The sequence below is a fragment of the Camponotus vicinus genome, unplaced genomic scaffold (assembly GCF_025532165.1).
Source record: "Camponotus vicinus isolate PSW18456_S1 unplaced genomic scaffold, iyCamVici1.0 SCAF_1, whole genome shotgun sequence".
Classification (NCBI taxonomy): Eukaryota; Metazoa; Arthropoda; class Insecta; order Hymenoptera; family Formicidae; genus Camponotus; species Camponotus vicinus.
In genome coordinates, this window is record NW_028141945.1 from 20,249,215 (window position 1) to 20,263,896 (window position 14,682).

The 14,682-nt window shown below is 36.0% G+C and overlaps 3 protein-coding genes and 1 long non-coding RNA gene across 10 annotated transcripts; 2 read left to right on the forward strand and 2 right to left on the reverse strand.

Annotated features, from left to right (window-relative positions):
* The first annotated feature begins 749 nt into the window (after window positions 1-749).
* On the forward strand, window positions 750-6,738 carry LOC145959401 (BBSome complex member BBS7). Its single transcript, XM_083078224.1, has 13 exons — window positions 750-1,187; window positions 1,608-1,806; window positions 1,884-2,052; window positions 2,183-2,259; window positions 2,346-2,598; window positions 2,666-2,931; window positions 3,044-3,233; window positions 3,344-3,424; window positions 3,494-3,643; window positions 3,723-3,844; window positions 3,924-4,033; window positions 4,102-4,381; window positions 4,466-6,738. Exons 1-13 carry the CDS (start codon window positions 1,043-1,045, stop codon window positions 4,593-4,595), a joined length of 2,172 nt encoding a protein of 723 aa, XP_082934350.1. The 5' UTR covers window positions 750-1,042; the 3' UTR covers window positions 4,596-6,738.
* LOC145959402 (uncharacterized) lies at window positions 4,646-9,903 on the reverse strand. 4 transcript variants are annotated; one of them, XM_083078227.1, is made up of 8 exons: window positions 9,213-9,903; window positions 7,472-7,804; window positions 6,876-7,418; window positions 6,562-6,718; window positions 6,245-6,472; window positions 6,027-6,169; window positions 5,301-5,953; window positions 4,646-5,209 (listed from the first exon to the last, which is right to left on the reverse strand). In XM_083078227.1, the coding sequence occupies exons 2-8, from the start codon at window positions 7,715-7,717 to the stop codon at window positions 5,185-5,187; spliced, it is 1,995 nt and encodes a 664-aa protein (XP_082934353.1). In that variant the 5' UTR covers window positions 7,718-7,804; window positions 9,213-9,903; the 3' UTR covers window positions 4,646-5,184. The 4 variants fall into 4 exon arrangements, with proteins under 4 accessions (XP_082934353.1, XP_082934354.1, XP_082934351.1 ...); XM_083078228.1 differs by having other exon boundaries at window positions 6,876-7,397; window positions 9,109-9,903; XM_083078225.1 differs by having other exon boundaries at window positions 9,109-9,903.
* Window positions 9,485-12,909, forward strand: LOC145959404 (transmembrane protein 184C). Of its 4 annotated transcripts, none has more exons than XM_083078231.1 (7): window positions 9,485-9,653; window positions 10,289-10,595; window positions 10,711-10,747; window positions 10,839-11,116; window positions 11,197-11,403; window positions 11,478-11,693; window positions 11,877-12,909. In XM_083078231.1, the coding sequence occupies exons 2-7, from the start codon at window positions 10,348-10,350 to the stop codon at window positions 12,175-12,177; spliced, it is 1,287 nt and encodes a 428-aa protein (XP_082934357.1). In that variant the 5' UTR covers window positions 9,485-9,653; window positions 10,289-10,347; the 3' UTR covers window positions 12,178-12,909. The 4 variants fall into 4 exon arrangements, with proteins under 4 accessions (XP_082934357.1, XP_082934355.1, XP_082934356.1 ...); XM_083078229.1 differs by lacking the exon at window positions 9,485-9,653 and adding an exon at window positions 9,660-9,844; XM_083078230.1 differs by lacking the exon at window positions 9,485-9,653 and adding an exon at window positions 9,940-10,197.
* On the reverse strand, window positions 11,478-13,836 carry LOC145959405 (uncharacterized). The gene is made up of 2 exons (XR_014435021.1): window positions 13,444-13,836; window positions 11,478-12,999 (listed from the first exon to the last, which is right to left on the reverse strand). It is a non-coding gene; the product is annotated as an uncharacterized LOC145959405 (long non-coding RNA).
* Window positions 13,837-14,682: the final 846 nt, after the last annotated feature.

Here is a 14,682-nt window from a genome sequence, read left to right on the forward strand (position 1 = left end):
GAAGATAAAAGTTACTTAACTTAAACTTATCGCGTTATACACATATTTATATATTTATCGACTTTATATATTTATTTATTATACATTATTTATCATCATAAAATATTAAATATATTTATATTAGAATGTATATAACTTGTAAATATATAGTTGCGAAAATTATTTATAATCCGAAATAGCAATCAATTTTTAAATTAAATAATTGGGTCTCAAAGCCATATAAAGCCATAAATCTCAAAAACATTCAAAAAACGATTCTCTGGAAAATGTTTTCCAAAAATCTTTCGTATGTATTTTTATCTATTACTCATGATCAATCAGAACAGAGAAATATTTATCATTTCTTCTCCTGATTTCATTACTTGATATGCTTGATATTTTTGTTCTAAGAGAATAATAAAAAATAATAAGACAAATAAAATGAATAATATAAAATATAATAAAATATAAAATAAAATAAATAATAAATTATAAAATTATAAAATACATAATAGATAATATAATAGATAGAATATAAAATAAATAATAAAATATAATAGATAACATAACAGATAGAATATAAAATAAATAATAAAATAATTAAATTTTTTGTAGATAATTTCTACATCATATTAAAAAAAATTTTATTAAACGTGCGTATTTATCTCATAAATTCTCTATTCACAATTATGAATGTAGCATGGACACATCAAACGGTGATTTTTTAACATCGAAAAAAATCTTTTGGCAGAGATTTGTTTTTTCTTCTATTTACCAGTGGACATTTCAATTTTTTATTGCGATTTCTAATTTCGAAAATCAGGTTTGTTATGCCGTAGGTTGCTATGGTTAAATCGATCGTCGCGGCGACACATTTCTATCGCCGTCTTTACATTCTTATTACCACTTTGCGTTAAGAGAGTCTGTAAAATCGATGAATTAAACTATTAATTTCTCTCAATTTAACTATTATTTTCTCTTAATTTAATTAACAAGGTAATGACAATCTGATCGAATCGATTCTGCTCGATAAGCAGTTCAAGATTAAAGTTAATTAATAACGATGACATTGGCGCTCTCAAGAATAGATTACACCACGGTAGGTGTTACTTCACGTGGCACAACTATCATATTTCCGCCTAATGAAGCAACGAAGCAGCCGCAAAAATTCGCCGTTGCAGATCACGATGGCATACTGCATATTTACGGTATCTATTTTCGTGATTTATTAAAAAAACTAATATCAAAAAAATCATTTTGTAATAATCATCAAAAAATATTTTAATATCAATATAGCTAGAAAAGAAAATCTTTTTCTGTCTTCTCATATAAGAAAAATAATAAGAATAATTGAAAAATAATTAGAAGAATTTTGTACTTCTTTTTAGAAAATTTCAAGTTTGTGTGATTAGATTGCATAATATTTTATATTATAATAAGTATTATTATATTAGTATATTATAATAAATTATTAAAATTATAATAAATTATAATAAAGTATTATTGAAATAATTATAATAAAATACTATTAAGATTATAATAAACTATTTTTCTTGAGAGTATTAAAACGAATATTAAAAAATATTTGAATATGCAAAAAAAAAAAATACGAAATTATTTTGTTACAGGCATGAAAAGAGGTGAACTGCAATTGTCATTTAAATCTTTGCCCGGTCCAAAAATCCATAAAATGGTTCTTGGTGGCTCGATAGGTCTGTCGAGGGACAAGATTTTCTTAGCATATGATAGCTCTGTGAAGGGATTTACGAGAAAGGGCAAGCTATTCTTGGAGTTCGATACCAGCCTTATAGATCCAATTTCCGCCTTGTAAGCTCACTCTGTTTCTCTCTTTGCGTTCCTCAATAATATCTCATTAATTATCGTCGTGGATTTGCTCCATCCAGGTATGTCCTCGGTCCTGATCTCGCTGCGTGCGCGCGCGATCTCTATCACAGATACAGGGATTGCAAGGACGCCGACTCCTACCTGGCCGGGGAAACTTTGCACGACGTCGTGCTCTTACCCGGAGACGGCAACGTGGTGTACGCTATCCTCGCTTGTGCAGACTGCGCGGTAATATTCGACGATATCAGACGTATCAGCTGGAAAATAGTTTGTTCTAGATGTTAATTAAGAGAAAGACACTAATACTAATTATATAAATTATTATACCACATGCATTCTCTTTTTCTCTGCTCTCCAGGTACGCGTCTTGCATGGCACAAGAAGTCCGACAGTCCTGAGATTGCCGAGTGCTCCTACGGTGCTCTCTGTATATAGGTTGTCTGATTGATGCTTGGATCGCATACAATATTTTAAATTAAAAGATTATTTCAGATTAACTATTATATGCTACTTTTTTTCAGAGAAGGAGAGGTGTACTCGAAGAATCGCGTGTTGGTTGGCACCGCGGATGGTAGAATCGGACTGCTGATTCTTCAAGGTAATAAAACTCTCCGAATCACTTGGCTGTTGACTTCGACAGGCTCGGGAATCACTTCGGTGGATACTCATCAGTTGCAGGACAGCATAGACATCCTTGTGGGTCGACAAGACGGAACCGTCGAGGTGTACACGTTTCCCGATGAAGATGTAACGTCCACTCTACGCTATCACTACGTAAGCCATCAGGATCTAAATTTTCATTGAATTGAAGAAATAGATTAATTTAGTGGATATATTACAGAATGCAGGCGAAAGTATTAGTACAGTCGTGGGTGGTATAATTGGCATCGCCAATTATGCTGAAGTTCTCGTAACGACTTACTCAGGCCGAGTATTCGGACTGACTACCAGTCCGCCTGGCTTACTAGAAGCAGGACAGAGCGATGTTGGATTGGCCAGATTAAAATTGGAGATACAACAACTGCAGGAGAAATTGAATGAGGAGAAAGAGTCGTCCAATTTTATGTCGGATCCTCTAGCACCCTTGATATTGGCACTGAATCATAAGTAAAACTCGTTGCAAATTATTTTTCTCTCTTTCTCTTTATCTCTCTCGCTTTCTCTTATTGAAATATAAAACTGATTAATTGAGATTAAAATTAGAATTCAAATTAATTAGGATGATGTTGCATAAGGAGGACGCGTCGTATTCCCTCTCTGTAGAGTTGGATGCGTCGATCGACAATATTCTCATACAATCAGATACACCTATCGACCTGTTGGAGACGGAGAACAATAGCGCAGTAGTCAGTCTGTCCGCTTGTGATCCTAGAGAGAGCAATTTTGTTCTTGCTACTTATCGATGCCAAGTAATGTATCGTACATTTACATGCAATTTTTTTTGGAATTATAAAATTTTAAAGATTTAACATTTTTATCTGCAATCAGTTTTTAAATAATTTATCAAAATTGCATTTAGATTAATACAAATCGTTTGGAAATGCGATTGAGATCAATTGAAGGTCAACCGGGTACCTTGCAGATTTATGTAACATCCCAGGTATATTTTACACATTGTTTTCCGAATCTTGAGTCTGTTTATGTTGTTAATATCTTTGATAATCTTCAGGTACAACCGAAGCGCTGCCGTAAAATCTTGATTCCTATTTACGCCTTGTCTTTGCACGTCAGGCAACACGAGGACGAGGACGATGACATCACGCAGTTCAGTGGTCCGTTTAACGAATTGAAATTAAACGGCAATTTCACGATTGCCGAGGTGCGATTTTTCATTCTGTTGTTTTCATTTTGTTGTGAAAAAGTGATTTTTCCATATTCTTCTTAAATCTTCCTTTCAGATGCATGCGTGGCTTTCGCTGATATTACCAGATGTGCCTGAAAGACCTCACATTCACGAGGGCGAAGCTGTCTTAGTGTACATCTCATCCTTCATCGGGACGGTCCTCAAATGCAAATATAAGTTAGTTACATAATAATAATTAATTTATAACGTAAAATTATAAATTAACATTCGTCATCCATCTTTCAATAAATTGCAGAAAAGGAAGCGCGCTTTTTCTCGGCGAGAATATATCCAGCATCATAATTCTTAGAGATATATTGACGAAGGAAGCGACGAAACGAAAGATAAAGCTAGATGTATTCTGCGGTAATTGTCGATTATAATATTTCTCTTCGAAATTGAACTGAATAGATTGAACATAAATTTTCTTACAGAAGTAGTAGAAGGAAGTATATCTAGAGTTCTAGAATTGATTCTTCCGCGACTGAATGCGGCCTACGATTTAATACAGAAGATAAAAATTCTGGACGCTCTCGAGGAATGGGAGCTCAAGTTCAATCCGAAGGAAAATTTATGTTCCGAGTATCAAGAATTGTTGGAGAAGGAAACGGAGATCAGATCGCTTATGATCAAGGATACCGAGATTCTGAACAGATTATACGCGATCATTACTGACTTATACGTAGATTGGGAACGAGCGAAGCGATCTCGAAGGTGATGATAGATGATTTTTTACGAAAGGATTATTACCTAATTATATTATTACCTAATCCAAATAATGCTGTTTATATAAAATAGGATTAGTAGCAAGGAAGCCATGGCGAAACTTCAAAATGCTCTTGAATCCAGGGATCTAGCCACTATCTTGCAAATTTTCACCGGTAAAACCGATGCGATCGGGTCGACACTAATACCTGCGGCTATTTAAACGTATCAGAAGTCGCAAAAGAAGTGGACCAATATATTTCTATAAACATATTCAAGTAAAAAATATATTTTTTTAACGATGATTCACAATATATAAACCACTAAATTGTCTAGACTTAAAAATGTACAATTGCGTGATTAGTGTTGATTACTACATATGTATATGTATCTGTGTGTGTGATATTGTTTTATAGACCTGCGTTTTTCCGATTTTCATTTGTGTGAAACGGTAACGACCTATATATTTTTACATAAGTTATTTACTCCATTCGAGAAATATTGGAAAATATGTTACAATTGTTTATAGGCAGTGCATTAATGTAATTCACTTGTCAGTCGTTGAATTTACATTAGATTGTCCGGAAGTGAAAATCTTTAAACCTTAAAAGATTTATAAAGTTATGCATAACAGAATTTTTATTATAAAATGGAATTACAGCTGTTATTAATATATTTCCGGACAATCTGCTCAAAAGCCCGCGATAAAGATGCAATATTTTACAGACCGATTGAGCGCCAATATTCCGCAAGTGATCCAACTTGTCGTACAACATACGACACATATTTTCGTTCCATCAAATAGTCCAACATTATATCGGTTCAAAAAAATATTGTCTGCAAAAATACAGGAAAATAATTAAACATTTTTGCTACATTTAAGAAACTGATCGAAGCAATTTAGAGACAAAAATTTCCTTCTACTCACATGTTATCAGTCGTTCGCGCAACGGCTTCCAGGGGATCTCTGTCCGCGATTATAGTGTCTGCCGTCGACGTTATAGTGTACTCCAGATTTTGTCCGCCAGTGTGAGGCAAGATGCTCTCCGGATTATCGTCCGGTGGGACGATAGCGTTGCCTGATGCCTCAACCTCTAATTTCAGGTCTCTCACGAGATCCTGAATCGTTTTCGCCTGTATTTTATCGCCCTCCATGTCCTCCACGTTCTTCCCGGTTAGGATCCTGTTCAGCGACTGTTGTTTCTCATTCGTCTTTGCTCGAGAGTGCGTGTGCATGTGCCTTTTCATGTCGCTTCGCACTCTGAACGGTTTCCCGCAGACCGTGCACGGATGTGGCTTCTCACCCGTGTGTATGCGACGATGATTTTGTAAGTAACTGCTCGCCCGGAACGTTTTGCTGCAGTACTCGCAGCGATAGTTCTTCTCTCCGGTGTGGATACGCCTGTGCACGATCAGTGAGTATTTTCGCGCAAACTCTTTGGCGCAGTATTCGCACTGATATTGCTTCTGCTCCGAGTGAATGCTCGTCGAGTGATACTTCAGGTCACCCCATTGTCGAAAATGTCGGCCGCACACCTCGCATTTGTACGGTTTGTCGCCGCTATGAAGTCTCAAATGAACCTGATCGTTGATAAAAGAAGTTATATTATTATTATGCAATTTGATACACTTCGCTGGTGACATCGATGCTTACTTTTAATGCGCTAGCAGCGAAAAATCGCTTGCTGCAAACCTCGCACTGGTGCGGTCGGTCTCCACTGTGAGATCGCATGTGATAGACTAAGCTATTTTTATGATGGAATGAACGATTGCACTCACGACACGTTAAATCGTCACCTACGAGAGAATATATATATCACTTGAACCTTTCTTTCAGCACCAAGGAATTTTTTGAAAAAAATTAATACCAACTTGACTTTCGCGTTTTTGGTGATTTCTTTTTCTTAGCTGTCTGTGGAATGTCAGTCTTTGCCTTCTCGTCGGAAGTTTTATTCTCGTTAACGGCCGGTGGTTTTATTTGTTGTTGGTCCCTCTGTTGTACCTCTGGGGCATCGGTAATGGTCCACAATGATGATTCGTTGTTTGCAATGGGTAGCGGAGAGTCTGTATCATCATCGATATGCGCACCAGTTTCTTCCACTGAGAATAAAAAAGGAAAAATTTGTCTGTAAATAGTTTCTATACCAAATTTTTTAAAATATTAACATTGAAAAAGCATTATCTCTTACCTACACCCCGAATACCTTCCATAAGATCTTCGGGTTCGCTGAATTCTTCGATTACAGTATTTTCTAAACTATGTACTGTTTCTGGCACTGATATTGTGATATTGGTATTCGTCGCTTGCGCTATTCGTGTCTCCTGTTTTACCGGTTCATAATGTACCTATAAATTAAATTTAATCTTTGTTTTTTGTTTTTTGTAAATATTTATATGTATGTAAATTTTATATATATAAAATTTACACATATATGTACTTGTATTGAATTGAATATAAGAATCAAATTGGTTGCTTTATAATTTCAATGTAAATGAAATATACCTTTAAGTGCTCAAAGAACTTCAGCTGACTGTTAAACTTAGAACTACACAATTCACACTTGAAGACATTAACTTGGATTTCACTAGCCAATTCAACTGTCGTATTTTCTTGACCCGATTTGCTATTGTCCTTCCGCGACGCGTTCTTCTTGGTCTGTTGCTGCTTCAGCTTACGAGGTATCCTCTTCTTATGTGGCAAAGTTTTTTTAGGTCCGGACACTGATGTGGCATCTTCGCTGCTCTCTGTGGAAACCTCAACGTCATATTCGCTCTTAACATTGATGAACTCTTGCTTTACGTTTTGCGTTATTCTTTTAAAGGGTTGCAAAGGTGGATATACAGGAGAGGTGGTATTCGGTTCCGGCACTGTTTGAATCGAGTACGAATTCACAGGCGCTAGAGTTTCTAGGTGAGAAACGTCTGGAAGAGTTGGATCCTCGTGTTGGGACTGGATGTGGAGTTGCTGCTGCTTCTGGTGATGAAACTGTACCGCAACCAGAGCCGCAGCAAGCCTACGATCATCCTGCATCACATAATTCATATTCTACATGCAAGATATAAATGCAACTGTACAAGCACTAAGTAGCATATTACAACCTCTGTCAGTTCCTGTTGCAACAAGTCGTCTGACTCGTAATATTGTGCCCCCGCGCCGTAATCTGTGCCAACACCGGCGTTAATCATGTCCACGACCATACCCTCTGAGATTAATTCACCGTTCAAGGATAACAGTGGTACTCCTTTACTTAGAGCTTCTCCGTCAGCCCTTTGAATGGCGATGTACTGTGCACCTTCCATTCCCTCCAAGAGCACAGCCTGTGCCTCCTCTGTTGTGACTTCCATAATTGAGTGTATCCCTGGACAACAATGTCCAATGTTGTCTTTCGCAAAATCTTCTACCGATTTATAGAAGAAGTCAGTTTTTTGTACCTTAAAGAAGTATCATTTATTAATGAAATAATTCATTTGTGCTTAAATTCTCTATTTCTCTAATTAAAATAAATAAAATATAGTTATATGAAAAGATTCAATTATTAGAAATTCAATGAACCTATCCTTTTTTTTTTTAATGTCAAGCAATGATTTAATTTATAATTTATGCATTTGATATAATAATAGCAAGTTTAAGTTTGTCTAAATTAATGAAAAGTCCTGCATTAATGCTTGACTTATTTTATTAGCTGTTAAAAAGTAGAATCCACTTTCAATGTAATTGTAATTTTAAAAGTAGTAGGTACTTTTCATTAATTCCTTTAACCATAGAGCAATAAAAAATATATCATTTTTCCAGGAACACAATACTTTTCTTACATTTTTATAATAAAACTCTGTATATATTGATATTAAATAATGAAATAATATTAAGATTAAGCGGCAAACTTTTTATTAACATTGAACATTCTTATTATAAGCTTCATGACTAATGAAGCAGTAAGCTCTGTCCTTTTTATTCTAAACGAAAGGATTGTGTACTTTAAAGAAATATCATTTATTAATAAAAAAATTCATTTGTGCTCAAACTCTCTCTTTCTGTAATTAAAATAAATAAAATATAGTTTATATGAGAAGATTCAATTGTTAAAGATTCAATGACTTTTCTATCTTTTTTTTTAATGTCAAACAATGATTAAATTTATAATTTATAATTGCATTTCATATAATAATAGCAAGTTTAAGTTTGTCTGAATTAATGAAAAGTCCTGCATTGATACTTAAAATATTTTATTAGCTGTCAAAGAGTAGAATCCATTTCCAACGTAACTTTAAAAGTAATAGATACTTTTCATTAATTTCTTTAACCATAGAACAATAAAAAATATATCATGTTTCAAGGAACACAACATTTTTCTCACATTTTTATAACAAAATTCTTAATATTAATATTAAATAATGAAATAATATCAAGATTAAGCGGCAAACTTATATTACATTGAACATTCTGATTATAACACTAATATAAGCTTCATGATTAATAAAGAAGTAACCTTTTTTTAATGTCAAGCAATGATTTAATTTATGCATTTTATAATAATAGCAAGTTTAAATTTGCCTAAATTAATAAAAAGTCCTACATTAATACTTAAAATATTTTACTAGCTGTTAAAGAGCTGTGTTTCATCCGAATGAAAGGATCGCGTTCATTCGATGAGAGAAAAATGCGAGAGATGCAGTTTAAAGGGTCACCTGATTGAGGGGGACGTCGATCGAGGTTTAAATCTGGCGCGTGTGCGTACCTTGGGTCTGACAGCGGGACCAAGGTCACTGCACCCGGACCAGTCGGAAAATCTCAGCGGCGTTTTGATACGCGTCGCCCGCTCGAAAATCCCCTCGCTCTCACCTTCGTTTAGGATAATTCGCGCGTCCGGCCCTCGTCCTCGTCTTCGCTCCGTGAGATTCGCGTGACATAAACAAAGCGAAATATTGAAACACTGTAGGACAAAATGTGACAACAGTGCTTGGCCCTCGACGCCATTAGACCGGATGTACCCCACCCGCGCCGCCCACGCAGGGGGGATCGCGGGTCTAGGGATTTTTCGCCGGCGAGTGAAAAAGTCCCTAGATAGAAAAAATATCCCTAGATCCGGGATTCGATTTACCCTCGCGAGCCTCCGCGATCCTCTCGCCCCGATCGTCAGGATCACTTCGATTCTCCTCCTTATTTATTCGACGCCTTCTTATTTATTCGGATCGTCCTCTTTTGACAGATTTCGCTCCGGACGAAGTATTTTTCGTTGGTGTCTTGGCGACGCTGATCGGACCCCGTCTCTTCCGGACGACGGTGAGCTTCCGGTTTCCGATGGCCGTGCGACGTATCGCGAAATGTCAAATTGATATATTCGCGCGGTAAAGAGAGCGTATGCATGACATTTCCTGGCGCGACGCGGCCGGCGAAAGATTTCGTCGAGGGCGACGAGACCTTCGCGACATCTCGAGATCGGGGCTTGATTCGTCGATTGAAGCAGCGAAACAGTAAATAATCCAATATGCGTATATTATATTATCCAATCACTCGAACTGCGTAGGGTTAGAAGAGGGGAAGTTCGCACCTACCTATCTAACTGTCACTCTCAGCTGATTCATTCACCTCGCCGGACGACATTCCTTTGTTGTACTTTTATTTTTTTTTTACACAATAGTTATAGTAAAAATCATACCAAGACTTTTATCAGCTTAATATTGTCAATAAAGGACGAATAATAAATGCGCACATTGGATGTTTCGTAGCTGCTAAGAAAGTTATCGAGCGAATGTCTTCAGTAAACATCAGGATGATTCATTGAATGGATGATAAAAAGTGTTGTAAACTCTGCAATATTGATAATGTGATTTCAATTCACCCACGAATCTATGAGCTTTCCAATTATTAAAATAAAATGATGAAACTTAACATCATCTAATGACTTGTATTTTCAGAACCGGCCTCTGGTCATAGTCCAAAATTATGATGTGACAGTGTACAAAGCATCCAAGTGATGGCTTCGATCTGTCGACGTTGGAGATTATGGATATTGCCCGTACTGACCTGCCTGTACGCGCTTCTTATTGTTGTACTAGTACCAATCTTGCTAGTCAATTCCATCAAGAATGGTTTAGAGAAGAAGGATCAGGGTGCGCTGGTGGGTGGTGCTTTTGTCTTGCTAGCATTACCCATCGCCTTCTACGAGATTGTCCAGCACATGATATATTACACCCAACCTAGATTACAGAAATATATAATAAGGTGAGTCTTCTGTCGCCAAGAAAATTTGTATTGATTTAATTTTATTTATTTTTTCTCCCTATCATTATATAGTATTAAATATGGATTTCTTATTTTATATTACATTATTTTTCAGGATATTATGGATGGTGCCCATTTACGCAGTAAATGCTGTAAGAAAAAAAGTTACAAGTCCTTGTGTATATCAGAGAAAATGCATAAGTATTTATTTATTCGTTTAATAAATATTTCTTGTTTGCACAGTGGTTAGGCTTAGTATATCCTGCGGGCAGTATATATGTGGACAGCTTAAGAGAATGCTACGAAGCTTATGTGATATATAATTTCATGATGTATCTACTGGCCTATTTGAACGCCGATCACCAATTGGAACATAGACTGGAGATCTCCCCTCAAGTGCATCATATGTTTCCTTTGTGCTGTCTTCCCGATTGGGAGATGGGCAGAGAGTTTGTACACATGTGCAAGCATGGAATTTTACAATATACAGCTGTTAGGCCTATATCGACTTTAGTATCATTGTAAGAGAAATATCTTCATTTAATTTTAGGTTGTAATATACTTGAATGCATTTGCTTATTCTGTGCTTCTATCTTTGCAGCATCTGCGAACTGAATGGAGTGTATGGAGAGGGTGAATTTAGAGGAGACGTCGCTTTCCCATACATGATCGCTTTAAACAATCTGTCACAATTTGTTGCCATGTACTGTTTGGTACTCTTTTACCGTGCCAATGTGGAGGCCTTGAAGCCAATGAAACCAATTGGAAAATTTCTGTGCATCAAAGCTGTAGTATTCTTCTCGTTTTTGTAAGTTTATTATCGTAATGTGTCTATGTAGCCTCAAATTCGAAATAAAAACACAATGTGTTCTCGGTTTTCAGTCAAGGAGTGTTAATAGCTTTATTGGTCTATTTCGACGTGATATCAAGTATTTTTAATATAAAGAGTACAGACGACATCAAGAATATATCGTCCAAGTTGCAAGACTTTTTAATTTGTATAGAGATGTTTCTAGCCGCGGTAGCTCATCACTACAGCTTCTCCTACAAACCATTTGTCAATTTAGCCCAGGGTCAAGCATGGTGGGACGCATTTAGGTATATAAAACAATTATGAATATATTTTGAAACAAATTAAAACACTTTTTTTCAATAATCTCATATATCCTCTAATAAATTAATATATATGTGTATATATTAATATGTAAGTGTATTATGACACTGATATTAATATTTAGTGATATTTTCGTTATATAATTAGCATATGTATACATTTTATAGGGCAATGTGGGACGTTTCTGACGTGCATAACGATATAAAGGAACATTTGGGCGTCGTAGGCTCGTCCTTGAGCCGCAGAATACGTGGACGAGGCGCTTATCAGCAGGCTTGGGGAAGCGCCACGGAACGTACGTCGCTTCTACCCGAGGCTACGGTGATAAGCCAAGCCAGAAGCGCGCCTACCTGCTCGTTTTCGGGCTACAACACGGCCGAAGCCGGACTGAACAATAATCCATCCGTCGGGGAATCCGAAGAGGCGACCCCGGATGCGCAGGATAATAGTAATACCGTTATTACGTAGCCAATATGTCTGAATCCATCCGCGCGAAGACGATATTTAATTGCGGCGCGTTAAGAAACCAACGTATTTTGACAAGAATTATCTTTAGTATTACTTTTTAAACGGAAAAAAGTACATAGTTTTGCAATAACAATTTTTTCCAACGCTATTGTACAAATCATTATAGTCATTTATCACCACATTACATATCGCATTGGGACGTATGTTCTGATGTCATGAGATGTCCTTTTCACGATTAATACGGGAACAATTTTTCCTTAGCGAGAATATCGAGACAATTTTTGACATTGTATACTTTTCTTTTCATCTAAGCTTAACAATGTAAAATTATATCAAGTTTTATTAGAATGTATATGAAAGATATAATTTCATTGTTTACATTTTCAGTCAAAATATTAAATTTGAATCGACCTGACAAATCTGTAGCGAAAAGAACATCTGTGGTCTCGGAGCATTCCATTAAATGTTTACGATTTAAGAAATTTGATACAATGAGCAGCGAATTTTACGAAGAGCATAAAAATTGCTTGCTATATCCTCATTTTGCGAAAGTGACTCACAAATACAATTATATATGTTACCAATGATGTACTACCAAATAATGTACATACATTTATATATAGATATATGTAGAAAAATACTGTATCTCTAGAATATTTGTATATACCTCGAACGACCAACGCATGAAATTTTATTACACGTCCAATACAGATGATGTTATTTTTCTCTCGATATATATTGAACAAAAATCACAGGAACGAGCCATATCCGGATATTGGACGCTCGGAATCTCCTATCCTTTCACGTTTTATATGTACACACCTAAATTGTGCATATATAGATATATAAATATACTCTGCATTCTCTGTATTTATAATTTAATTTATATTTATAATTATATATATATATATATATACAGGGTGAGCCATTTTAATTAACGCACGCAATTATTTCGGAAACAAAGCATTTTAGAGAAAAATGTTTCAGACAAAAGTTTTATGGTTTCGAGGGGGCCATAAGATGGTATCATTGGTTTGACACTGAAGAGTCATTTGAAGGTCACGTGAAGGTCACTTCAATTTTTTTAAATAGAACACCCTATATATTTTTGCACACTCTTGTAGCTTATCTCGAGAGCTTTCCAAAACACTATAATTAAGTATCTTTTCGTTAAGTACTTTTTGAGTTATGAGGCTTGAAATAATTTCTTAATTTTACATAAACCGTAAAATATCTTGTAAAATATTCATTTTTCGATTATCTTACCTTAATACTTTTACGTACAAAATAATGAGAGGAATCAATTGGTGTAAAGAAAACACATAGTTGTTTTTAAGAAAAAATATGGAATTGTTAATTGCAAATTACATATTTTTTCTTCATGACGGTTTCCTGCATCACGAACGCTTTCAAGCAGCATGTCGAAGGATATCGAATATCCTCTTCATGACGCGCATACCCTAGATACCATAACACACTGGTTATGTGTGCACAGGCACAGATTAATAGACAGATCGCCAATGACCTGGATAAAGACTGGACCGGCATTTCTCACTGATTTCAGCGCCATACCGTAGTAGTGGCCAATGCAGTAACTACTAACTACGTTCTCAAGATGAAACAGACAGATGAGTAAGGGCCTCCGCACAAGGTGTTCCGTATCGCATTACGTTACGTTAAGTATAGATCGTAAATTTAACTCCGTACGTAAAATTAAACTTCAGTTAACGCACAGAAGAAATCGTAACGTAAAGACATGTCGTTTAATTTTACGTACGGAGTTAAATTTACAATCTATACTTAACGTAACGTAATGCGATACGGAACACCTTGTGCGGAGACCCTTAGGGCCAGCGCACAAACATTGCCGTAGCGCCTTAAGCGGAGAGCACACACTTTTGCATAGACGCATAAGCGTATGCATAAGAAATTCGATTGGTTGAATTTCTTATGCATATGTTCATTGACCAATCAAATTTCTTATGCATACGCTTATGCGCTTATGCAAAAGTGTGTGCTCCCCGCTTTATGCCACCTTACGTAAGAACCTTATGTTACGTGACACGTAAACCAATCCTACGGCAACGCACAAGAAATTCTTACGTTACGTTAATTAACGTAATTAACGTAACGTAAGAATTTCTTGTGCGTTGCCTTAGGATTGGTTTACGTGTCACGTAACATAAGGTTCTTACGTAAGGTGGCGTAAGGCGCTACGGCAATGTTTGTGCGCTGGCCCTGAGGTGTCACTTTTCGCGCTTTTATACTCGGCAAGCGGCAAGTCACAAACGATTCCGAAAGAAATCGTAAAATATATATATATATCATATAAAAGTGTATAAGTATTGTATTACTGTATTTACCAGTTTATTCGAGACTGTGAAACGATTCGCATCAGCCAGAAGAAATTTTGTAGAAGATTGCCTTACATCCACGCACAGCTCACATAGCCCATTTATTTCTTATAGTTTATTTTAATATAAGGAGCTTTTAAATTCTTTATGT